This window comes from Athene noctua, chromosome 7, assembly GCF_965140245.1.
Source record: "Athene noctua chromosome 7, bAthNoc1.hap1.1, whole genome shotgun sequence".
Taxonomy (NCBI): domain Eukaryota; kingdom Metazoa; phylum Chordata; class Aves; order Strigiformes; family Strigidae; genus Athene; species Athene noctua.
This window is the reverse complement of record NC_134043.1, coordinates 1,815,510-1,841,267: the sequence shown is the minus strand read 5'-3', so window position 1 is coordinate 1,841,267 and position 25,758 is coordinate 1,815,510. Positions and strand designations below refer to the sequence as shown.

The 25,758-nt window shown below is 43.4% G+C and overlaps 1 protein-coding gene across 3 annotated transcripts; it reads right to left on the bottom strand.

Annotated features, from left to right (window-relative positions):
- Positions 1-257: 257 nt before the first annotated feature.
- PRPF40A (pre-mRNA processing factor 40 homolog A) lies at positions 258-25,259 on the bottom strand. 3 transcript variants are annotated; one of them, XM_074910190.1, is made up of 26 exons: positions 24,580-25,259; positions 22,950-23,087; positions 19,951-20,031; positions 17,444-17,474; positions 17,193-17,215; positions 15,513-15,614; positions 15,294-15,404; positions 14,735-14,855; positions 13,485-13,509; positions 12,803-13,114; positions 11,798-11,906; positions 10,799-10,863; positions 10,025-10,189; positions 9,226-9,334; positions 8,004-8,154; positions 7,094-7,227; positions 6,624-6,738; positions 6,380-6,483; positions 6,105-6,221; positions 5,459-5,596; positions 4,702-4,797; positions 3,629-3,715; positions 3,446-3,542; positions 3,277-3,338; positions 2,453-2,587; positions 258-1,389 (listed from the first exon to the last, which is right to left on the bottom strand). In XM_074910190.1, the coding sequence occupies exons 1-26, from the start codon at positions 24,940-24,942 to the stop codon at positions 1,297-1,299; spliced, it is 3,084 nt and encodes a 1,027-aa protein (XP_074766291.1). In that variant the 5' UTR covers positions 24,943-25,259; the 3' UTR covers positions 258-1,296. The 3 variants fall into 3 exon arrangements, with proteins under 3 accessions (XP_074766291.1, XP_074766292.1, XP_074766293.1); XM_074910191.1 differs by having other exon boundaries at positions 6,380-6,471; XM_074910192.1 differs by having other exon boundaries at positions 6,380-6,471; positions 15,513-15,590.
- Between the last annotated feature and the right edge of the window lie 499 nt (positions 25,260-25,758).

Here is a 25,758-nt window from a genome sequence, read left to right as displayed (position 1 = left end):
CATTTCAAACACCTGTTTTCTAGCCCTACCCTTCCTCAAAATCCTGGACCCACCCTGGCAAGAAAAGATGCTGCAAGACTTGGGCTTTTTGGGTATTTATGCACCAGGAACAGCTGGCGGAAATCAGGAAAAAAAATGCACTGAAAAGGACAATGAACTCGACATCCAGCCTTCAACTCATGAGTGCAGACGTTTAAATCCAACACTCAGACAGTAATAATTTATCAGAGCTCTATAAGGTTTTAAAACTAGAAAGAAATACTAGTAGACACTAGAAGACAAGGTTTAATAATTGATAAAAATGTACAAAAATATTCCAGAGGTTTGCGAAGGTGCTGCCCAGCAGGGCCGGCAAAACCTTCCTGCGCTGGGCCCCGGCGGGAAGGGAGAGACAGGGCTTAGGCCTCCTCCTCCTCCTCCCCCCAAGGGCCCTTCTAGACGTGGCTACGCAGCGGCTGGCGAAAGGTGGTGGTACATTCTTCAGCAGGTTCTTAAGGCAACACATTGAAATTCAGTTACAATTGGATTTTTTATTATTATTTTCAATTTTCTGAATGCAAAGCTAACGTCTGAGGGAACAGCCAGAGCTGTTCCGGGTTTTAGGGGAAGCCAAGAGGCAGCAGCTGCCTCCACACCCCCCGACGCCTTCCCAGCAGCAGCGCTCCGGGGGCTTGGAAAATCCACCGTAAAAATTTAAAAATCCCCACCGGGACGGCACTTAGACACGAGGCTCCGCCAGGAAGTCAAGTCTCTGTACAAAAGCTCACGGCGGGCTTGGCCAGCGCCACAGGTCACAAAAGCACCTTCCAAGATCGGGTGGGTTGGGTTGGGTTTTTTTTTGTTTTTTTGCAGTACAGACCAAGAAATGGATTCGTTATTCCTATTTCCATTGCCTTCCCCTTTCCAAAATAAAAACAAATCCGTGAAAAACAAATTAAACCACAAGAAACTATATTAAGAATCTCTCTAAAAATTGAAATTTTTATCTGCTGACACTGGCCGGAAAATCCAACGTTACGACCTTTCTAGGAAGGACCTTCGCTAGAAAGGTGCCAACGCCTCCGGGAGCTGAGCCCAGCACCCGTCCTGCCCCGCGGGGCCGGGACAGGTGCTCGGAAATTCTAGATTTGAGGCCGGGGCCCGTCCTAAGAGAACTCGAATGTATCGATGTGGGAAAACGAACACCCACGGGTGCTCCAGCAGTGGAACTCAGGATAGCAGAACCCACGTCCTGAATTAGACATTGGTTTCTTTTATTATGCCACAATGTAAACATATTTGGTATAAATAATGTTCTCATTGATCTTCATCCAGTTGTTCCAAAAGAGTCCTCCTCTGTTTTTCCAACTCCCCTTCGCTCAGCTCGCTGCCCGAAGTGTCCCAGTTCCCCTGCAGAGAGAAGCACCGTGAGCACCCTTGGCTTTGAGCACGAGCTAATTAAGATGTAATATCTAATTAAGATATATTATCTCCCGCAGGGGAGCGGGGAGGGCAAGAGGCTGGGACCAGCTAAACCCAGCTCCTCTGCGGAGTGCCACGGCCTAAGCCCATCCGCCGTCAGACACTGCCTTAGGCCACCTTGTGGGGCTTTTTGAGGGCTTCTGGAGGCCAAAGCAGCTTGGTTTCAGCAGGTGATGTGACATGCAGATGTCTGCCCTCCCATCTCCTCTCAGGTGTCATCCAGGAGGACGCTGCCACCCCCAAAATGTCCAAGGCCAGGCTGGACGGGGCTTTGGGCAACCTGGGCTAGTGGAAGGTGGCCCTGTCCGGGGCAGGGGGGGTGGGACTAGAAGATCTTTAAGGTCTCTTCCAACCTAAACCAGTCTACGAAATTCCTAAAAAATATAATTCCTCTCCTGAAGAGACCTCCAAAGATGCCAAACCAGAAGAAATTGATGTTTTTCATTCAAACGTTCACTGGTCTTTGCAAATACCCCTCCCAGAAGCAGCTGTCCCGGGACTGCCCAGCTCCAACAGCACAAAAACTGCAGACCTTTGTCCCACCGAGATTTTCCTCCCGGGCCAGCCCAGCACCAGCCTGCAGCTACCCAAAGTAGAGTGCAGGAGCCACCCGGGCACTGCCAGGCTTCACCAGCTTGTCCCTCCCAAGAGCAGGTCTGGCCACGGGTGGAAAACCAACAGCAATTTAGTCCTAAATATTGCTCTGGCACAGGATGGACCCAACTGCCACACTGCCCCTACAATAACACGCCTCACTCCTGCTCCAAGTCAGCAATAAACAGCCCTGAATCAAAAACTAACTTCACCCACCAGTAACAAACACTCGCTGAGGGCACAGGGTCTGAGCGTTTGGGCCATTTTTATACATAAATGGAACTGGGACATAAATAACCTTACTTTGAGCATTCCTACAAAGCTCACATGTGGTACTGCAGCACCCCACGGACACAGAGCCCAGAGCAGCAGGTAAAAAGGAAAGGAGCATGCTTACAGAATCTTTTCCAGGCCGTTTTTTAGTAGGAGATTTATGTTTTGATTCGGATCTTTGTCTAGCTCTATCCTTTTCGCTCTCTCTCTCTCTTTCTTTTTTATCTTTTTCTCGTTCAATATCCGATTCTGGTGAATCCTGTGCAAATAAAGGGGAAAATATTAAATATATTAATTTATAGACTAACCACACTTCAGGAAAGTGTGACTTCATTCCAATATAGACCATATTAGAAAAACTGCTCAAAGTGGTTACTAATTAAGCGCAGCCTATTAACCACTGCAGAAATAGGTAATGCAAAACCATTACCAAAGTGATTTGAAAAGAAAAGGAGAGAGTTTTGGTTCAGTACAGAAGAACTTTCACCATTCTCAGCGCATGCAAAGACAGGGCACGCTGGATGCCAGCCACTAAATTGAAGAGTTCTGCAGCCCACATGAGTTCAGAGACTCAAGCTCTTTACCCAGGATAAAAGAAAAAAAAAAATTCTTTGGCCTGGAAGGAGAGTAAAGCCCTCTCTCCCCAGTACATTTGACCCCGGAGCTTCTGAGGCAGCCCCGGCGCTCGAGCAGAGAAAAGGGAAGGTGCTCAGCAGCAGGCAGAAGGAAAAGGATGCTGGGGTTCCTCCCAGCAACCCATGAGGAAAGGGAACACTGAATTTAGCAGTCTTAAATGCTTTAAGACACACGTGACAGAAGGTTACTGTGTTGCTAATACCCTCCTCCAGCCTGAACTCGCAGCCCCTTATCACAGGTACCTAACAGGGGTCACTGAAACCCCAACAGGTCAAGCTGTCCATTAACCAGCTCCAAGTTAACTGCACTTACAGACTTATGTCTCCTCTTCTTGCTCTTCTTCTTGTGTTTTTTTGACTTCTTGTAACTTCTCTCTGCAGACGGAGGAAAAAACAAAAAAATTAACATCGATAAAATTGTAAAGATCTGACCATAAACCAGTTAACAGACATATAAAACCAAACCCAGAATAATCTCGTACCGGACTCGGCGCTGGAGGAGCGCTCCGACACGGACCGGGATTCCGAGCGCTGCCGTTTCTTCTTGGAGTGGCTGTCGTCATCCTCGGACTCCGAGCCCTTGGGGGACAAACCGAGGTGATCAGCAACGACAGCCTCACGGCTCCTTACACAAGGGGAGCTTAAGACCCCAGGAAGCACCTTACCGAGCGAGACCGAGACCGCTTCCTGTGGTGTTTTTTAGACTTTTTAGAATGTTTCTTGTTCTTTGAATGATGATGCTGACACTCGTGCTGCAGTACAAGAGAAGGGAAATGTTAGAACCTGTCTGTAGGACACCGCGAGAAACCCTGACCATGTTCCTGGCACCTGTGGCTAGCAGTGGTTAAGAAAAAGAAATAATCACACATTTCTTGTGTCAAAACCCATAAGCAGCCACCAGTATTACCATGTAGAGTCATAACAAGAAGCACTTAGAAGCAAGGACACATCCAACTTCAGGCGTGGATGCACGCAGCTTCCGTTACCCAAATCCCTGTTCAGTGCTCCCAGGTAAAGCCCTGCTCAAGATGGCCCAGAACACACTGCACACCTTGCTTTGCCACATTTCAAATTCTCAAGTTAAGCCATTTTAAAACATCTCTTACAAACGCCAGAAAAACAAAGCAAAACCCCCGAAGAGCACATGCTGCAAAATCTCTTCATTATCTAGGAAAAACCAGTACCTCATTCACCAAGAACGACTTGTCAGAACTACTGCAGCTTAACTCTTAGTGCGGCCCGGCCAAAAATTAAGAATGAAACTAAATTACATCATCCTTTCTGCACACCAGCAAAAAAAAAAAAAAAAAAAAATGGCTAAAAAGTACATTTGCAGCATGCTCTCGAGGTTCCAGATGTGTAGTGAACGAAACACTGCAGGAGTTATTTCCAGTTTCATCACATTTCGTATGAAATCACAGCAATAAACAATTTTTCCAAAATAAGTCAGGAAATTTTGGTGTTAACTTCTGAAAATTCTTGCAGAGAAGCAGATTAGAAGAACAAATACGCATCAGATAATATCAAACAAGTGTAACATGTTTCTTCAGTTCCTTACTTTCAAGATGAGGTTTTAATATCCATTACTGTTAGGTAACGCACAACGTCAACTGTAACAGGATTCAGTAGAATTCTGTTAAACACCTCTCCCTTCCCACACAATTAAGAGCCAGTCAGCTAAGATGTACTGTATATTCTCTAATTGGGGAAAAAAAAATAAAAATCAAGTAATAATTACCTCTAGTACATGCATGAAATCTTTAAATATTCTTTTTCTTTCAGACTCCAGAGTGATGTCTTCAAAGGCTGGTTCCTTCACAAACCTCTCTCTGATCTGTAAGAAAAGCAGCAGTGAAATACAAAGTACAGCCACTCCGAAATTCAAATAATAACAAAAAAGACAAGGCATGGTTTCACCAGCTGAAGAAGCCACTGTATTGTTACAAGGCCAGACATTTTTTATGCCAGCTTCACAACCAAAGCAGTCTTCAGTAGAGCTGCAGCAGATGGAGGCGGGCAGGACCAGCCTGGGTTTCTCCTGCATGTGCCATTTAAGCCGTGCAAGCTTGTTACAGCCTGCGTTTTTATACAAAGCACACTGTGAGAGGAAAGGTTTTTAGAGGTTGTTCTCACCAGAACAAAGTCAGAGACTTTTAACTAAGCAGAGTGCTTTATCTCCACTGGAATTACGTTTGGGGGCTTTGTGGGATTAGGTTTTTTGGGGGTGGGGGGTGTTTGCTGCTTGTTTGTTTGGGTTTAGGGTGGTTTTTTTGTTTTGTTTTAAATCACATTCAAATGAAAGAATCAATAGACTGAAGTCACATCAAATTTAAAATTGTACTGAAGAAATGAGAGGACAGTTTTTCTGGGTCTAAGTTATACAGACAGAAACACGGAGATCTCAGCGAATCTCAGTTAACTTACAAAACCATCAGCACACAGCAGCCTGTTAAAAACATTTGGAAAGACTTTCATAATTAACTGGGGATACATACATCTTCCCAGACAGCGTCCAGCTCAATTGGAGGAGTAGCTTGCTTCAACATACTCTTGAAGGCAGACTCTTTCCGCTTCATTTTACGAGCTTCTTCTTTTTCCCTCTCTCTTTCACGGGCTTCTGCCTTTTCCAGCAGCTACAGCAAACAAAAGCCGTAAGATCGTTTGAAAAATAACAAAGTGGAAGAGTAATAATTCAGCTCGATGCAATTTTTGGAAAGCCCAACGACAGCTCACCTTTAGAGTTTTCTACTAGTCACTTGGGCACGTGGGAAAATTAAACCGATTAATTATTTTTAAAGCATGCAACTGCCATTTCACAAACAAAATCTAGAGTTAATCAGTCACGCAAGCCAGAGCTACAGAAACACACACACACAAAAATCCCTCCTGAGAAAAGCTTTGTATAAATGAATGTTACTTAATTCTTGCCACAGAATTTCTCGAGTTGAAATGTTTATAGTTTGAATAAAGAGATCACTCTGCAATCTTTGTTTTGGGAACTGGTATCGGGATATCAAATCTGAAGTACCTCAAATATTATGGAATTAGTCATAGCACTACAGTGAAGATAAGTGCCAATTCTTGCTTTTAACATGAGATTTCGTATGATTTTTTTGAACATTCCTATGAATCAATACTTACACTGTTGAAAGCCAGCTTGATATTTCCTGCATCTAAAGTAGTAGCTCTTTTAGTTGAGCTGATGACCGTAACAAAATCTTCAAAAGAAGTGTTCACTTCAACCACAAATCCTTTATCCTGTAAGAAAATTGCTTCTTTGGCATCAGGTAAGTCAAGAACTCTCCCTTCAGTGCTAGTGCACACGACACCAATGCAATGTGAAGTCCCAGCTCTAGTAGCTGAGTTCACTTGAGCCATCAGAAACCACCACGTAAAGGAGCAGCCTCCCCTCTTACCTTTAAGATATCTTTGATTATCTTCTTTTCGTCATGGTAACGTGCTTTCAAGTCTTCAACATAAAACTTGAAAAGATCAAGTGCTGTTGATCCTGATGAAAAAACTAGATAAGTCAAAAGCTAGCTCTAATAAAAGAGCTGCATTTTTTTAGACATTTAGAAAAATATATAAGTAACCCTGCTCTATTCTGCCCCAGATCTTTAACCCTACTCTCTACAGGGTTAGAAGAGACAGTATTCTTACCAGGCTGACCAAGCATATTAGTGAACCTGATGTCAGAGCTTATGGTTGGGTACAACTCCATCCACGAGGACATTGAGTGTAACTGTCCATGCTCGTGCAGTTCGTCTAAAAAGAGCTACAAAACACAAGTGAAATGGAAATTTGGCGTCACTCATCGTACTTCTACTTGGTTAACAGCTGGGATAGATACTCCTGATAACTGGAATTCCATTTTTGTTAAAATGTGATTGAAAAAAACATCTTTTTTTTTACATCATCATTTCTTCCTGCCTTCCTCCACCATTCACAATGTTCCAATTCCATCTCCTTTCCATTCAAACCTACTTCTTCTTGCTTTACCCCCTCTCGCAGCTCTCAGGTGCACAGATGTATTATACACACCTGCTAGCCTATCCTAAAAAAAAATAAAAACTGCAACAGAATATCTAATCACGTGACACTTCTAGGACAGAAAAAGAAAGTTCACCAACCTGGAAAGATTCTCTGTTTTTACGCTGCCGCCTTCTTTCTCTAAGCAAGCTTTTCTGTTTTTCTTCTTCCTCCTCTTTTTCCAACGCCCTGATATGTTCCTCGAAACAGATCAGCGCATCCTCCTTATCCATGTCTAGCAACAGATAACAGAGTGCTAAGAGTAAAAATCAGGTATTTCTTCCCACTAACTGCAGAAAGCTTCTTACTACGAGGTAACGCCTCCAGCTGTTACTGTGAGTGAAGCTTCACTGAGCACCTACATACATGAAGACCTGCTCAGCAGCCAAACCCAACCACCTGGATAAATTATTGGTGCCAGTACAGAGCACAGAGGCCTTTCAGAAAAGTAGCATAGGGGACTTGTGCACCTCCCTGCATCGCCACGAGTCTCTCAAACACACCATTAAGAACACAGAGCATCTCGGTCAAATATTTATCTGCTGTATAAATCCATATGCTGCTCTTAAAATACAGGATCAACTCATTTATAAGGAAAACGTGTTCATAATGGCCGAAGTGCCTTCTTACTCTAGAAGAGTAAAATGATTACTTTTCTAGGAAAACACACAGCAGGACCTCACTCACTCTGGCAGAAGGTAGTGTTAAGCATCTGCAACACAGATTACATTGTCAAATATTTCTTCACGTTTCTAACAACTACTGAAGCAATTCAATCCCCATGAAAAAGGGTATCCTTTGCTTTATCATGAAGATTAATCAGGAATGGTTTTTGAAGCTGACATCTGTTTTCTAGGAAGGAACCATGACAGGGTCCTTCAAACAGGTGCTCAGCAGCTGCCGTAGCAGCCCTGGACTGGGCAGGATCAAGCCCTTCCCAGTCAGGAGCCCTCACGGCTAAAGACAAACCCAATCCCTCCTCCCACAGAAACACACAGACTTTTTACTTACTCTGAAGCTCCTCATCTTCTGCAAACGTGGGGTTGTCCATCAGATACTGCTGAGCCTCCGACCAAGTAGTGCAGTAAGTGACATTAGCCATGTTATCTAGTATGTTCTTCAAAGCCTCCCAGTTCCTCTTTCGTAACTGTTTGGCTTGTTCCTGAGGAGAAAAAACATTTCTTAAAAAAAAAAATAATCTGAGGTTGTACAGACAAAAACACATGATCCCTCGAGCACATCTTCCAAGAAAACACAGAATTAACCTTTCATTTACACATAAAGCAGTGTAATACAGCTTGGACCTACGTACTTTTATGTACTATTATCATTTGCATCCACAAATAAACCATTTCAGTACTGCTATCTCTGGCTGCTCCCGATAGATGTGACAAGCTCATGAAAGAGTGCCCCCATCGAGGGGCAGATCTGCACAGCTGGTGTGGTACCCGGAGGTTAAAGGAATCACGGCTTTCTGCAACCAGCCCGTGATTCTGTTTCAGAGCAGTTCGGAATAAAAGCCATCACGTAATTTATTAAAATCATACTAAAAATTAAACACACTGCAAAATTAGCAGTAACGCGTCTCGGTAAGAACAAAGCTCTTTCAAAGAAACTGCTGCTGTATCTGCCATACAGGCTCAAATCAGACTTGTCCACCAAGCAGACAGATGAAGTAGGAAAGGTAACAAGAACAATCTCCTCCTGGCGTGCTCATCCGGTTTCAAGCGGGCAGCTTTTCAGGGAATTTGAATCTCCAAAGCGTTACCCCGCAGCAGACAGCTCCACAACTTCAGTTGTGTACTGTGCAGGAACAGAACTAGCTTATGCAGGTAAAGGTGCATCACCTTCCGCCTGCTGACTCTACTGAACACCCCTTGTGTACTGGATAGTGAGAAATAAGGACCAATGTCTCCAAATTCACCTCTACAAAACAAGTCAGCTTCTCTCTTTGTCCCCTTCCCCATCACATCTTTCCGAGCTGAGTCCCCCCTCTGCAGTGTCTCACAAAGAACAGAAGGGAGACGAGGGTTATCACTTTCTGCCTCGCTCCTTTGGGAGAGGGTGTAACCTGACCTTACCCTGTAAAAGCAGCGTGTGGTTCACAATAACGCAGCAAACGTTCTCACTGGGTTCTCCATGCCCTTCCTACAGACCCCTACCCGTCTGTGTGTGTTGTGACTGTGTCTGACTCACAGATAACGAGGGAAAAAAGAGATTCGAAAAAAGTTACCTTCTCTTTCTTAGACAAAAAAAACAAGACATCTTCATAGATTTCAAGACGATCACGCTCAGATATTGCGTTCCAAACTTCCATCTCCCCAAACATTTGTTCAGCTTTTCTGTACAAAACAAAGAAAAAGCATAGAATCATTTATTGTGATTTAAATTGTCCCACTGGCTTACAAGAACATTAAATCAACTCTTTGTAAGTAGTAATGCTTTTGTATGACATCTCCCTAATTTTCTCTCTCGGGAAACTTTTTCTGTGGCAGCTTTCTGTCTCTTACAAAGGAAATGGTTAAAAATTAAAGCTGATGCCACTATACACTCCTCTCTGTAGAAGGGCAAGTTCACCCGCAGTGCATTACCTCGTATTTTTATCTGAGGGCTAGCACATGTTCAGGTCACTGCTCTAGCAAACCATACAAAATCAGATCTAGGAAATTTTCAACAAGCTAATGAGATATACCTCCCTTTGGGCATGAACTTCATGAACAGCCTATCAGAGCTATTTTGTTATCAATGGCAGATGTAACACAAAACTCCTCTCAGCACTGTCTTGTATTTCTGCTTATTAGAAGTTCAACCCTTGGTCATCAGCACACCACTCACTTGATTTGGTTTTGGGTTTTTTTTTTTGCCTGGATCTACAAAAATGAGACTATTTGTGTTCCTATCAATATTTTAGTGAGAGGCTTTTGCAGGCTGAGCGCATCCGAAGGTTAGCATTCACCATGCACCAAGAGCAAGCCAGCACTGATCAACTTGGCAAGCCAGTGAAGGCTGAAACCACGTAAGATGGGTCTTACTTGTATCTCGTGGTGGATGTCATCTTCTCATGGTTTTCAAGAAAACGCTGGAAGGATTCTTTAGCTTCTTTGTATTTTGACCTTGCTTCTTCTTTCTCTTCTTTTTCTGTTTGAACTTTGTAAGCATTAAAGGCTTGCTTTTTTTCACTTAATTTTGCCAAAGCGCTTCACGTCAAAGAAAAAGAAAACATCATCAGTTTTACAAAAGAGAAATAGATTAGAAAAACAAAACCAAAGAACTAAAAGATAACAGATTTGAATAATCCAGATTTTTGAAACAAAATTAAGTAATATCTAAATGGCCAGTCATCACTTTGTCTCTCCCTTGAGATTACAGAAGATTATTGCAAAAAAGCCATAAAACCAGACACTTCTTAAGAAAACACAAGCTACTATCCTGTTTTCAGGTTGCATTTATACATTTGGCATTACAAAACTATTTTTGTCATGGATATCAAGCACTTTTCTGCCAATGTTTATAGCAGCCACCCATTTAAAAAAGTAATCTAAAAAGTCTTCAGCTCCATCATTGTAAATGTGTGCTTTAATTCCCATGAAAATCATTTAAAGAGCTTAAAATAAACCCAACAACTGCCAGATCTTTTCCAAGTGAAAAATTAAGCCTAAGACTTGCATTTCTTTATGTAGTAAAAGAATAAAGTTCCCTGACAATGGTACACATTCACAGATACCTCTCAAAAGAACCAAAAGTTAAATCAGTAAAGTCAAATAGTATTTGTGTAGAAATGTAATGAGGAAAGAATCAAGCAGTACCTGTATCTGGGATCATTAATAATCATCTTCATAGCTTGCTCCCAAGAAGCATTGGATGGTACTCGCTGTGAAGACATCAAATTGTTAACTAATTAGATATGGAACCAACATCCAACAATGACAGATTCCTTAAAAAAAAAAAAAAGCACCTAGGAAAAAAAACACACTACACCTCTGAGGTGAAGATAATGATAACATTCTCTGACACAAATTTTTTTTTAAGCTTCATTAATGGTCAACATGAAAAACGAAACAAGGGACTTTGGGGATTATTGCCATTTCTACAATAAATTCTTTTGGAAGTTTGCCTACTCCACAACTACGTCAACTCGCTACGTACATGAGCACATCTCACGTACTCTGAGGGAAAACCAAAGCCAGTCTCATTTTACTCCCACTTCATCTCTATCTTTAAAACAAAAATTAAAAATTGAGGGCTCAGATTGATTAAGCAACTTATTAGAAATGTACCTCACTCTCAGACAAAAATATTGGCAACCATAGCTTCCACAGCACTCAAATAGAGTTTTAGACTTACTAATTCACGGGGGGAAAAAAAAAAAGTGTCTTTACATCCTACTAGCTTATGGAAACACTGCATGCAAAATCTAACAGGTTGTCCTTTTTCCATGTGGATCTCCACACGGTCTGTCTCTGAAGCTGTCTGTCAAGTCACTCACCCTTCCAGTGTGAATTCTGGACAAAGATCAGATTACACGTGTGCATTAGTGTGGGGATCACATAAAAGGAAAAAAAAAATCAGAAAAAAAATAAACTGTGAGCCCTGATGAAACGTCAATACCTCCCTACTCAACCAAAGAGCTAAAAAAAGTTTCAACTGATTATTTTTTTTCACTGTAGTATTCTTTTCCCTCATTTCTTTGTTAGTACTAAAATCCTCTTTCACCACAGTGAGAAATTCTTCACACACAAGAAAAAAGTCCAGCAATTTCTAGCAATAGTAGTTTAATAAAGTATTAAGATAGTTGACTGAAATACCTTTTCTTTTAGCAGTTCTTTAAATGCTTGCTTTGCTTCTTCCTTCGTATTCCATGTGTAGGTTTTTTTAACTGGTTGGGCATCATCATCCTCCTTCTTAGAAGCAGCACTATATACAAAAATCAGTTAATATGATTATTTTAGCATTTTTTTCTAAGTTAGAGCCACTGAAGAGTCATAAACCACCATAATGAGACAGAATGAGTTATTTTAAGTAGCAACTGGAAAAATAATGCTGCCAATGATAAACACCACAAAATTTGTACAGGACTTTTCCTTACAGACACCATACACAACTGAGCAAAAGCAGCAAACTATTTCAGAAAAGTGTTACCACTTAAGTAATTGGCTACCTGCTCAAGTTATCTAGAAATGATTCATTAAAATATAATGCTGAAGTTTAGCAGGAATATTCAGAAATATATTATATAAAAATATAAAGGAGAGTGCTTAAAATACATCTCTTGCCCTCAGTTATCTCCCGCTGGCTACAATCCTCCACAGCGCGTTTCTTTTTTTGTTTGAATGATAACAATCATAAGCTGTAATTCTCCACATAATCAGTTCTCCATTATTAAAAACCAAAGGATCTCCTTTCTGGTGGAACAGAGCAAGATCAATTTAGCATTACATTTTTCTTCTGATGATAGCCAATTGCACAGATCTATGGAAGAGGAAACACGGAGGGTAAGCACATAATGTCACCCTGGGAAACTCTTGCAGCTATCGGAAATCTGTGAAATGTTCACAGCACTGCTGTTTCTCTGTGGGGTTTAGGAGCTTTGGGAGAGGGTGGGCAAGGGGAGGGCGTTAACTTTCTAAAAATAGATTTAGTACTTCTTCCCCTCTTTCTTACTCATTATTCTTCTCTGCTGCCCTTGATTCACGCTCCCTGAAGAACAGCTAACTGTCAAAGCCTGGCCACCTACAACTGAAGACAAACCAGATCCTAGAAGAAATACAAGAACTGCGGCAAAGCCACGTGCTCTGTGTAGCGTCACTTACTCTGCTGAGGCCTCCTGCTTGGAAGAGTCGTCCGCCGCGCCGGCTGCGCCCTCGCCGCCCTGGTCCTGCGCAGCAGGCGCAGCCGCTGCCTGCCCCTGCTCCTCGGCCGTGGCCGTGCCAGCACTCTCATTCTCCACCACGGAGGCGGCTGCTGCAGTCTCTGCTTCGGGGGCTGCGGCGGCTGCAGAAGCAGCGGCGGCGGGAGCAGCCGCCGCGCTCTCAGCGGCGCTGCTGGCCGTGGTGGTTGCGTTTGCGGCGTCCGCGGCAGCGGCCGCAGTGGCCGTCGTCGGGGTTGATTCTTCGGGCTTTGTGCTACAGGTATCAGAAAACAGGAACAGTCACACACAAGCAGGGGAGAACTTAATGGCTTAGGGAAAGCCGTAGTTTGAATAAGTTAATAAAGTACGAAATGAGATGTTTAGATCTAGTTACAAGGACTTCTCAGAACACCACAAAACAATCTCAGCTGAGAGAAAGAAAACGCTTTACTGGAACTGTGCGTCTGTGTAGATCAAACATTTCAGTGAAAAAGAAACTTAAAATACATTACTTGTGGTTTTATGTATTAAGCCACTACTTAGAATGGAAAGCTGTAAGGAGAATCTTTTCAGACTCAAGGACTAGGTCTCATTTTCAAGAAACAGGCAGCTTAACGTAAAAACCATTACCACTAAATACATACCTGTTCTCTTCAGCTTTAATCATTGCTAGAGGAGAAAGGAGAAAACGATCAAAATAAAGCTTCTAAAATAGTTTATAAAAGCATGGTAAAAAAGTCACTGTTAACATGAGTTAATAACAACATAGCTTTAAATATTTTTGTTGCTATCAATAATTTTAGTATTTGTGCCCTTTAAAGACTGAAACCAATTCAGACTAAAACAAAAATAAGAAATCCCATTAAAGATAGATTAGGGTATATAAAGAAAAACTTCTTGGTTTCAAGTACCTATTTCAACTTGAAAAGACTAGTTTAAAGAACAGGAAGCCAGGCTTACTGAAACAGCTCTTCCCTCCTTTTTTATTCTGTCACTGATGCTTATTATTTGTAGTACTTTTTTAAACACTCACTTCCTACCCCAACTGATTTTGTAGATTTTTCGTCAAGATCTTATTTCCCTTACAATACCAAACAAAACTGTGCTAAAAGCAAAAAACAGGAGCACAGCATCATAGGATATTTGTACCGAAGGGGATACTGCCTTTATAATACCAAAGGGCAATAACAAATTAGCAATGTTTTTGCCTCATCTCCGAATAATTTGTGTCAAAAATCAGAAGCAAATTGATACCTAAAGCAAAGCCTTACACACAATTTTGGCTTTCAGCAGCCAGCCAGTACTACTGCTTTGAGTACAAAATACATCACTTTCAAAATTCTTCCAAGACACCAAAACAAAATGTGGTTCTTACTCGGTTATAAACTGTACTGTATTACAGAAGTCCAGCAGCCTTCCACCCCGGTCTCCCAAGCGAATGAGGATCAGCACAGCCACCACTCTGCCTCTCGCCTTCCCCCATCAACCTGAACCCCTTCACAATCCTAGGCAGTTCCTACAGGTTCCCAAAGGATGGGTGGCTAAGGCAGAGTCAAATCCCGCAGCAGCCCTGCGCGCTCCCTCCTGCCAACCCAGAGCAGGCAGCACCTTCCACCCTCGCCCAGTTCCCGTTCAGGGACACGAGGGGGAGCTGCCGCCGCATAAACAGAGAAAAACTAAGAGTTTAAGGGAAAAAAGGGACGGTGGTGAGGGCACAGGAGAGCCGAGTGCTCCCCGGCAATATCAGACTGCATCAACTCCACTACATACAGCTTGTTGCAGCAGATTTAATTTCTAACAGAAGTTTGCTATGCTTTGATACCAAATTTTTGCCAAGAGCCATGCAAGGCAGAGCTTGCTGCCCACCCTCCCTACTCATTTTTGTTAACATTACCTTCAAGATCCTCAAGCTCTTTGGGTTTTGCCCAGCGTGATTCCTTTGTTTGGGAATTATAATAGTAGGGCTTTCCAGAATCAGATTTATACTCTTTCCAGGGACATTTAGACAACAATTGCTAATGGACAGAAAACAAGAACATTAAATCAAACTTACAATGGTGTCTTAGAATTAAAAGGATAGCTAGAAGTGAGCCACAAGCACTACGACAAGTAGTAACTTAAGGGTCAATGAATACAAAGAATATGCCTTCCAAGGAAATCCTCCCTAGCAATAAACATGTTACTTATTTAAAAGATGGCATTCTTTAATATTTAAATAAGGAAAATTTATCTAAAAATTGAGGAAACCTGTCGAGAGTTTTGGCCCCTTGCAGCCCCAAGTTCTACCAACATAAGGAGCAAGACAAATATTTTTGCAACATTTCTTATTTGAAGAGTTTACTCCCATAAAAAAAAATCTATTAGCACAGCTATCCTTCTGCGTGATATTTATGCTAATAAACTCTTGTGTTCACAGAAGCTCACGCAGTAATCTTCCTCTGAATTTAGTCTACCTCAGCAGGCGTTTTGAGATCATCTGGCTTCTCCCATGTAGACTGCTTTGTTTCAGTATTATAATAATATGTTCTTCCATCAGGTGATTTGTGTTCTGTCCACGTAGATTTCTAGGAAAAATAAAATATACCATCCATGATGAACAGTAATTATTGTCTGAGATGCTATCAAAAGCCACTAAAAAAAAAAGTTAAAATACAAGTGGAAAGCAGATAAACCTGTTTGGAGTGCTCTTCATTAACAGAGCTGTTGGTTGTGGCGGTTTGCTGAGCTGCGCAAACTACGGGATGCGTTGTCTGAGGGCGAAATAAAACAGAGCTCTGAAAAGACATTCTGGTTAATATTTGTTTTTCGTTTGAATGTGTACATTAAATATACCAAGCAATTCAGCAGCAAAGACAGCAAGCCAAGGTCTAAACATATAAGTCAGTATTGTTTTCAAGAAACTACTTCTTCGAGGCCACATCACTGTTTTTACTGATTCCACCTCTTAGTTATCTAGCCAAACTATTTCCCTCATCACCTTAAAAACTAAATGTTTGGGCTATCTCCTGAAGAAGTAATTTAATATTTACAAAATTTTAAATAGAAATTTGATAGCGACTGAAAGCTATTCATGGTCAGTCAAGGCGCCATGAAAGACAACCTTACAATCTGAGGTTAATTCCAGATGACCTGCCCACCTCAATACAAAGTTACACCGATTCATGGTTTTTAAAATGTCTTTTTTTTTTTTTCATAGAGCACCAGTTCTGTTCCACCAGTGATCTCCCACCTGATGGAAAGGTGGAAAACTACCAAAAAAATCACATATTGAAGTGAGTTTGGCCTGCATGCCACCATCCTGCCTCCAACTTCAACCTATATTAAATCACCTTATATTTACCCAACATTTATTCCTATGAAGTTACTGAACTACGCTGTGTTCTCACGAACAGGGAAGGAGACCCTAACAAAAGCAAATTTCAAATACTGTCAAGACAGCAGAGGTGGGGGGGGGGGGAGTTGAGCTAAACAACCTACGAGCAGCAAAATCAATGAAGTGGTGATAACCATTCCTTAGAGGTTAGTACTTTATAATCTTCAAAAACCACAGTGATGTTTTCAAAATTACTATGGGCAACTATATAGGCTATGCTCTTTTTATTGATGAAGTGTCTGGTAACAGAACTCCCTGTAAGACAATGCTAATAAAGGTTCAAAAAAAAAGAAAAAAAATTTTAAAATCACACAGACTGAACAGTGCCAGAACCATGACCTGGCTTCTCCCACTAAGCTGGGTACATTAAGGAACAGCAAGGGAGACTTAATCTTTGCTTCTCAATTCTGCTATACACATTAGAACTGCCAAAGCAAAATATCCATTATGTAACAGGCAAAAAGTTACCCAAACATACGTAAAATAAAAATCTGCTTGTAAACTGGTCACTGATGCGGAAGGAAAAAAGAAAAGAGGAAAAACCCAGAAAGAGGAACAGCCTTCAACCATCTTCAGCGTAAATAAAATCCCAACTCTACCCTAACTATCTAGCCCAGTATCTGCTAAAATTTATATCTGAAAACAGTCAGCTTTAAAGTAATGTACATATCTAGGTTACAATTCCCTTGCTGCTCAGGTAGGGCAAAAAGGCCTAAAAACATTGCAAGAACCACCTCATATTGCTGTCCTACATAGCAGAAGAGCTAGAAACAGACTTCAATGCTCAGAAATTAGTGGAAATGTAACACAAAACACACCGACTTTACTAACATTAATTACAGACTGACAGTTGAATAAGCAAAGCAGCTCTAGATGAGAAGAAAAGAAAGACACAAGGTTTTCTTTTAAACATGTAAAGCCACGTATGCACCACACCACGCTGCCATTATAATCTTCTAGAATTCTGTTTTTTACACACCTGAGTTCCAGGAGGTGTTACGCCTAAAAATTAAAATAAAAATAAATTAAAAAGGGTTTGGTTGCCTTATTTTTCCTATATAAAGCGTCTAAATAATCAATGTTTGAAAGAAAAAAAAATACTGGGAATCAACAAACATGTCAGTTACAGCAATACTAGGTCACATTTGACAGGAAAGTATGTATTTTTTTTAATACTCCATCTCATTTTGGCAAAATATTTTGGAACAGTAACAAATTGTTTATACTCACCTACTTGCGCATCCATACTGTTCACCCCTGGCTGTAAAAACAATCAACAGACATTTAAGTACTGAGTGCAATTGTAATTAAACCATCAATAATACAGGACACATCCAAACAAGTGCTTTCAGCAACAAAATGCTCTACTGCCTGAAATATGGATTCCCAGCTTCCCATTTCATTGTTTCTGCCCCTTAAATAAGCCATTAGGAATAGCAAGGTACTTTTCAGAAAGGCAATATATACACAGAATCAAGTACAGCAGGGGGTCCCTTGCCATCGTTCCAGTACCCATCTTTATCTCCCCAAATGAGTACGTTGGGAGGAAGAAAAAAAAAAGTTTCCGAATTTCTGCTGGAATAGCTTAGCAGGCTTCTGTTACAATCATGTGGCTGGTGTAAGCCTTCGAATGTGTTAGTGCTGCCCTCATAAAACTGCCTGCACATAACCACAGATAACTTCCTGAAATTCTTTCAAATTAAGGAAAAAGATTAACAGAATTCAAATAGAGTTTTCCCAATTTCTTCTTCTGTAGGCAAAAATATGGCTTGCAGGTTTACCTTTTGCTAGGGATTATCTTTCAGATCTCTTCTACAATCTTTATTAACAAAAAACTCAAGTAAAAAAGCAAAATTTGTTAGAAAATAAATCATATTGGGTCAATTGTTTGATATTATCCAATAGGACTAAACCAGGTGAATCACCAACGAACTTTAAGGCTTTAAAGTGCATTCCATATATGAAATATTTGTGTGCATGTCTCTAAGGGCCATAGATAGATTTGTCTCTCCAGTAAGTAATCCTTCTCACCTGTTCCTTTCCTTGTGCCTATGTTTACTTTTCCAAATTCCATTCTAATTTGCTGTATACTTTAAGAGAACTAATCTGACTGAAATCATAATTTTTAGGAATGACACGGGTTCTGATCAGCTTTCTGGAAGTGAACAGTTGCATAGCTCACACACAGAGAGTGAACCTGCACAGGAGCGGTGTGAAAGACCACCACACTCGGGTGAAACAGTCAAGGCTGCAAAGAAGGTCACAATTTTTAACTCATCTATGAATTGTTTTAAATTAGGAAGTGGTAAAATCATTTGAGCGCTGACTCCTCCCTCCCCTTTTAAGCCTCTCTTGGCCATAGAATTTTTAAGATTTATTTTTTCCTGAAGGTCTGAAATTATTTCAGAATTTTCCATAAGCATCACTTGTCAGAATCTCGTAACAATTCTGTATGGGAAGTGGAAGAAAATCACTAACAGCCTTCCTACTTGCTAGCTTCTAAAATATTTAGTGCATTAGGAAGCAGCTACATGAGCACAAGAACTAATGAAGCACAGTTCCCAGGAATTTGCCTAATGAGTTACTGACTTTTACTTAAATTACACTACAGCTGTAACATACACTCACATCTCATTAAACACCAACAGTGAGAAACAAACCTGTAACTATCAGGAAGATTCTCTAGAGTCTGCCAAAGCCCAAGCACTAAACTTAAGTTTTTCTCCACTGTTAAGATAATTAACATCCCTTCCCTGGTTCAAGTTCTCAGTCCTCTAGCACACATCAAGGTGACATGACATCCTTTTCCTAACAGTCTCTTCTCTACTTATTTTGCAGAAACTCTATCTTTGTGCTCTTTCTCTCATTACTCCAAAGAGCAGATGGACTGCTTAACTGGTTACACACAGCAAATGTAGTAGATTAATCTCTTCAGCAAACCCTTAATGAAAAAAAAACCCAACTCAAGTGGAGCGTTAACCAACTTAGTTTTTAAAATACTCAACAAAAACATTAGCAAAGGTTTTGTGCTTAGCACTATAGAAGAATTCAGAGTTCTACTAGGATGAGAACTGACTTGGGGATGTAGTATGTGCATGATTAAGAAAATAAAAAATAATTTCTTTCTAAATTCAAGTGGATAGAACTGTTTTTAAGTGGATCTCCTACAGTGAAATGTCCAAGAAGAAAGAAATCTTGCCTTCTCCACTTCAGAGACTTCACCTGTAACACTGGTTAACTCACTTCTCTTCATCTCCACCCAAACAACTTCTTCGTACTTTTACCAATTCCAGCAAACTTTACTCAAGATCTCAAACAGGCTAAATTTCATAAACTTTTATAAAAAAAAAAATAATCAGATATATAGTGGCAGTTCGCCCTCGCTCCAAACAGCCTGAATTCACAGCGGTTCTTGCCAGGCTACAAGCAGGTAAGGGACAAGGGAGGGGTTATCGGAAGCAGAGTCCAGAGAGAAAAAGGAAGGGGGAAAGCAGATGCAGTTACAGAGAGGAGTTTAGACTGACAAAAATCCATAGGACATCAAGTACCACTAGCTCTACCTCCTGCAAAAATCTTAGTTTTTATGATAATTCAAGAGCTAGAGAAAACTTTATTGTAATTAGGAATACATTTTTCATAATCCAATTCAAGAAAACAAAGGCAAAACCACAGTAAAGTCATGACAGCAACTGGCAAAAAGACCTTTTAAAAAAATAGGAAAATTAAGTTAAACTCACCGGAACTGTAGGCTGCATAGCAGCTTGAGACATGTGAGACATCATCATTCCAGGCATTACTGACTGCATCATTCCAGGCATCTAAAATTAAATAGTATTTCAGATATACTGCACGATATTTTAAACAGAAAATATGAGGATTCTTTTATTTTTATTTAAAAGCAATTATCTGGTACTAGTTTTTAATCCCCAAAAAACCTTTTAAGCGCTCGGCAACAGAAGGTAAGATACGTTTGCAGAATTCTGTTTCCCTTCATTACACTCCTACAAAATCAACATTAGTAATAACAAGACTCCAGTATTCCAAAGTCTGACAGGAAATATTAATAAGGACGACCATGTAAACTACAAGAGAACAGCAGCAAATGATGTGTGATCTGTTAATAAGCTATTACTGAAAATTCTAAGCAGGAAAGTTAAAGCAAGAAAGATAGAGGTTGGGAAAGATTTCTGCAAAATTCCAAGGCCACACAGAACAAAGGAAAGGCAAACCCAGAGTCTAAGATTAGTTCTGCTCACATTTTTTGACACCTTTCAACCTGTTTTCCCTTTCTTCTTACCTCTGCAAATAGGAAGAAACACTTTTACAGGGACACTAGAAGAATGAATTTTAGCAAACAACTTCAAGGTGAAGAAAGCTATTAATTTTAAACAGCAAAGCCCTAAAACAATTCTGAACTCTTTTTTTAAAGGTCGGGGAAAAAAAAAACCTGAATATAGATATATAATATTAAACCATGTACAGTGTGAACTTGGTACTGGGGACATGCCACACTACAGAAATGCAATGTTTGAGTCAAGACTTGTATCTGAGTTTGTCGGGTGCTCCAATGAGACAAAAAACCCACAGAACTGCTGCTCAGATAAGCTAGCTTTTGCTCAAATATTTATGCTTATAGTCTCAAAGGGATAGTTACGCACCACTGAAGCGATGCACTGAAAAGATGTTAAAAATGCTACTTGGAGTGTTTAATACCTTGCCTGTTTCCTGTTATTTTTGCTGATTCTGGCTTTTAAGAACTAATGAGCCATTAAAAAGTGACAAAATGAGCAAAATACGTAACTTCGGTCATTACGAACATAAACTTTTGGCCACTCACCCCAAACAGGTCTCGAGAAGTCAACCCCCTTCAACCTTTCAGTTACGCCCCTTTACCTTTCTTGTCCTTGGCAGGCTGGCCAAGTGACCCCATCCCCCTGTATCTTCAGGGAGCATCAGGTTACCCCTCTCCTCATCTTGCATCTCGCGTGGAGAGAGGGATATGTGGTAGGGCTACTGCTCCACCCTCAATCCACAAGGTTTTCTTGGGAGGGTGAGGGAGGAAGGAAAGACTGGAAGGCGGTCCCTCCTATTTCTTGCCATCCTGTAGAAGCAGGAGAAGAAAGCACTCTTGCCCCACCGCTACTTGTGACTAAGGGGGGCTCTGAGTGTGTGAAACTTCTTAAAAATCCAGGTTCAGCTCCTGAAGAAATGCTAACCCAATGTCAAAGGGAAAAAAAAAAATTGGGAAAGAGAGCAAACTCTTTTCCAAAAGACCTTCCTCTGAATGATGCTGACAGGAGACCGTTGCTGGTATCTACACAAAGTACCTGTCCCACAGGGGTTCACCTCAGAAAGGAGAAAAACAAGCTACAAAACATCCCATCCTGCAAAGCCTCACTATAAACCTCCAGTATCTGCTGAAAGAGCTTATAGTTTCAAGGAAACGAGCCAACAGGTGCTGATGCTCCCAGCACAACAGTTCTGGTGTGAGAGTATCGCTGTCCTGTCCCATCCTTAAGGCTGTAGGGAACTGACCCTCAGATCTCTCTGCCATCCCATTTACCTTCAGCTTTTTGCTCTACATCTACACCAAAAAGCCCAGGGTTCTCTATGTTGCTCACGATAATTGAAGATTGAAGCATTCAGTTTATGAGAATGAGAACAGCGGAACAGAAGCTACAAGAGAACTGTTAAGTAGAGGAATAAAACACAATTGCTATTTAAGTTTCTAATGAACTAAAGCTCACACTATTATGCTAACGGTCAAACCCTCCTCATCTTTTAAAGTTGCATGATTTTTACGGCAGAAGCTCTAACAAGCTGCAAAACTGTGCTGAAGAGATTCCTACCAAGCCTTTTTACACCAGTTAAACAATAAAGACACACACTCTATCCAAGGTCTGCAAAGGAAGACACTGAGCTTCCAGCATGACCTTGTGGGCTCTTCTCACAGGGTTCATCATTCTCACCACCCTCTATCCGCTCTGGTCCAGCAGATGACACTCAGTTTCTACTTACATGCAAACCATCATCACAAGTAGTATTACTGGAGCATTTATCACACCCAGAAAGAGAATTGCTTCTTCTAGAAGTTTGGGATTTAATCAGAAACCACAGAGGATCTTTGATGATTTCAAGGAAAAGCTTTAAATTCACAAAAAGCACGGATATGATTCTGGCTACTCTACCTGTCAATCTGAGTGGCCAGGTTTATTTTTCAATCACATGACACTAGCAACAGCAAAATATACACAGAACCATAAACCATTCTCTAGGATTCAAGAAGGAATTCTGCAGAAATTCAAATGATTTCTTCCCCTGCATCTCCCTATAATTTTCAACTGTGCAGATGTTGAAGAGTTAGCCAGGAATTAAAGAAACGTGAAGTTCTCTACCATTACTACCTCAGAAAAGAGCCGCTACTTTACGTTTCTAGTATGTATTAGTAAGACAACCTGACTTCTTCAAAATACAAAGAAAACTACCAAAAAGCTTTATTAGAAAACAAATTATGGGTTCATACCTATGGCTACTTAAAGTTACACACGAGGTGCATCAATTACCTGTTACAAAGGAGAAGGGTTTCTGTATGGATAGGAGCTGTGGCATAACACACCCTGAATGATTAACCTCACCGTTTGCAAGATACTGTATGAGACTTACCCACCTCAGGGATTACCTGACATCATTATGAGAAGAAAAAAAAGAAAAAATTCATCTTGTAAAACTGTCTTACCTGCCCCATTGGTGGTCCTCCCATGGGGGGCATCATCTGAGGCATCATACCGTGTGGAACTGGCGGCATATTCGGTGGTCTCTGACCCATAGGGTGCATTCCCATGGGAGGATAATGTGGCATGCCTGGGTGTCCCATCTGAAAGACAGCCACGAAGGAGACCAATCAGTAAGAAGCCAACAACTCCAAACCCCCACAAAAGCATTAATATAACCAAGACACGCTCAACACTGAACCAGAAAGTGATTGGGGCGATTTTAGGTTGATCCTGCAAATCAGCAAGCAAGATCATCCGTTCTTCCAGGTCCTCTAGAGACAGTTAATCATAACTAACAAATCATTTAAGATTTCAAAACCAACATCCACATAAAAAACCCTACACCTCCATAATCTTTTATGCTTTGTCACAGAAAAACTTACTAAATTTAGGAATGCAGCTATTTCTGCATGCTCTTCCATACAGCTATGATTAACGCAAGAAACCCTGTGGCACAAAAGTCAGCCAGGGAAATAAAATACCTTCTACTCCTGATGCTCAAGTCTGAAACAGCTCGCACACCGACTACCACCCCCGTCTCCGTATTTTCCTAAAAATCTGAATCCTGTTGCTGTTCTAATACTTGGTAGAGAGATGCCGCTAGTACAAAAATTGATACAGGGTTTTTTTCATATGTTTTTTAACTGCCAAAACATATCAAGAGCGTGTTCTAGTCAGAAGCAACAGCTCTAAGAGTACTTTAAGATAAACCCTGAAAAACATTTTACTTCAAGGAACATGTAACTTAAACGTACACATACAGGAATACGTTAGAGAAGTACAATAGTTGATTAATACAATAACTATTTGTAAGTGAAATACCACTTTAGAAGGGTCCTTAGTAGAAAAAAAAAGTAACACTTCTTTCTGACGTGTTTAAAAAGAATTTTTTCTATGACTTTTTGTACCAGAAGGCACTTTGAAGCTGGGAGCAGACGGTTCACACGAAGAAATGACAACTAGAAAGGTCTGCAACTTCTGAACGTCACAGAGCGGTCAGAGAGTGGAATAGGCTGCCCAGGGAGGGGGGAGTCCCCATCCCTGGGGGGGTTTCAGGGCCGTGGGGATGAGCTGTGGGGGGATGTGGGGTAGGGGAGAACTTTGTAGAGTCAGGCTGAGGGTTGGACTCGATGATCCCGAGGGGATTTTCCAACCTGAAGGATTCTGTAACGCTTTGACCCGTGGCACATCCCTGAGTCTCAGGACAGGCAGTGGCCGCTCGCCTGTCCTAGTAACTCAAGGTAGAAGAGCCCTGCTTCCTCAGAACCTCCTCAGGCCCTCCCCCGAGCGTAACCGCGCTTTTTTTCCCCCCCTCTGACTTTCCGAGGGCCCTGCCAACCCAGTGCCGCTTGTCACCCCCAAACTCCTTCCGCCGCTGGCCGGACCGGGGGGCCCGTAGGGCGGGAACGGCACCGGCGGAGCCTCCGCTGCCCCCAGCCGCACCCCCCTTCGCGGGGGCTCCACACCACGGCGCCGGAGGCGGAAACCCGCCAGGGCCGAGCGCCCTCACGGCTCCCCCCTCCCGCTTCGCACGACAAAGGCGGCCCCGGCCCGAGGCGCGGCCCGCCGGGCACCCCCCACCCCCCCACTCACCATGAGGGAGCCGCGGTCGACGCCGCCGGGCCGCATCGAGGGGCTCAGCAGGCTGCCCCCGCTGCACCTGCCAAGAAGCCGCCCTCTGAGTGGCTGCCGCGACGAGGGGCCAAAGGGCATGAGCGGCTCGGGCTCCCCGCGGGGCGGGAGCAGCGGGGCCAGCAGGCTGACTGGCTTCCCGGCCGGCCAATCCGGGCGGCCCGCCAGCCGGGTGCTCTTCGGCGATTGGTCCGCGGCGGAAGCGACAGGGCGGACGGCGTCCCCCGGCGTCAGCTGCATGAGGGGAGGGGGCTTCGGCAAGGAGAACGGGAGCGGCTGCGGGGAGGCGGTCGCCGCCGCCGCCGCCGAGTCCCCACCTGACATCTTGGCCGCCGGCCCCGCCGCGAGGAGCTCTTCTCCGCCTCCCTTAGCGTCGGCGCCCGGAGCGGCTGGCGGCGGCACGGACCGAGCGGATGGAGAGAGGCCCCGGGCTGGGAGGGGGGGCGGGCGGGCAGGTGGGTTGGTGCGGAGGCCGCGAAGAAGAAGCGGCTGCCCACACCGGGGGAGCGGCGGCGAGCGGAGGCGCCTCCCGGCGAGAGCGGCCCGCGGCCGGGGCCGAGGGGGCAGCGCAGGCCCGGCGGGCCGCGGAGCTGCGCGGGGGGAAGTGGCGGCGGCGGCGGGGGCCGAGCCGAGGGGACGCTGGGAAGGGGCTCACGTGGGCCGGGGGCGGGGCGCGCGGGGCCGGGCGGCACCAGGAGCGGCGGGGGGGAGGAGCGGGGGGGACTCGCCCCGCGCGCTCCCGGCCGCGCGCTCAGGCAGAGCGGGAGAGGGCCCCGCGCTCCCCTCCGCCGGCCGCCCGGTGGTACGCGCCGGCCCGGAGGCTCGGCCTCGCTCTCCGCCCTCCCGCCCCCCCGGAGCGGTTGGTACGGGCCGAGCGGCAGCGCTCCCCCCGCGCTGGGCGCCGAGTGGTAGGTGCCTGCTGCGCGGGGAGCGCCGCCTCAGGCCGGGCGGAGGCCCCGGGCCCGGCCCGGTCCGGCCCTCCCGGCCGCTCTCCCCGCCGCGGGGCCGCGGCTGCGGGGCTGCTGGGCGGAGGTGGGGCCGGCGGGGCCGTTCCAGGCCCCGGGCCCGCTGTGGGAGGAGCGGCGGCGCTCCTGACCCCCTCTTGGGCCGCGCCCGCGACCGGCGGGGCCTGAGGGACGG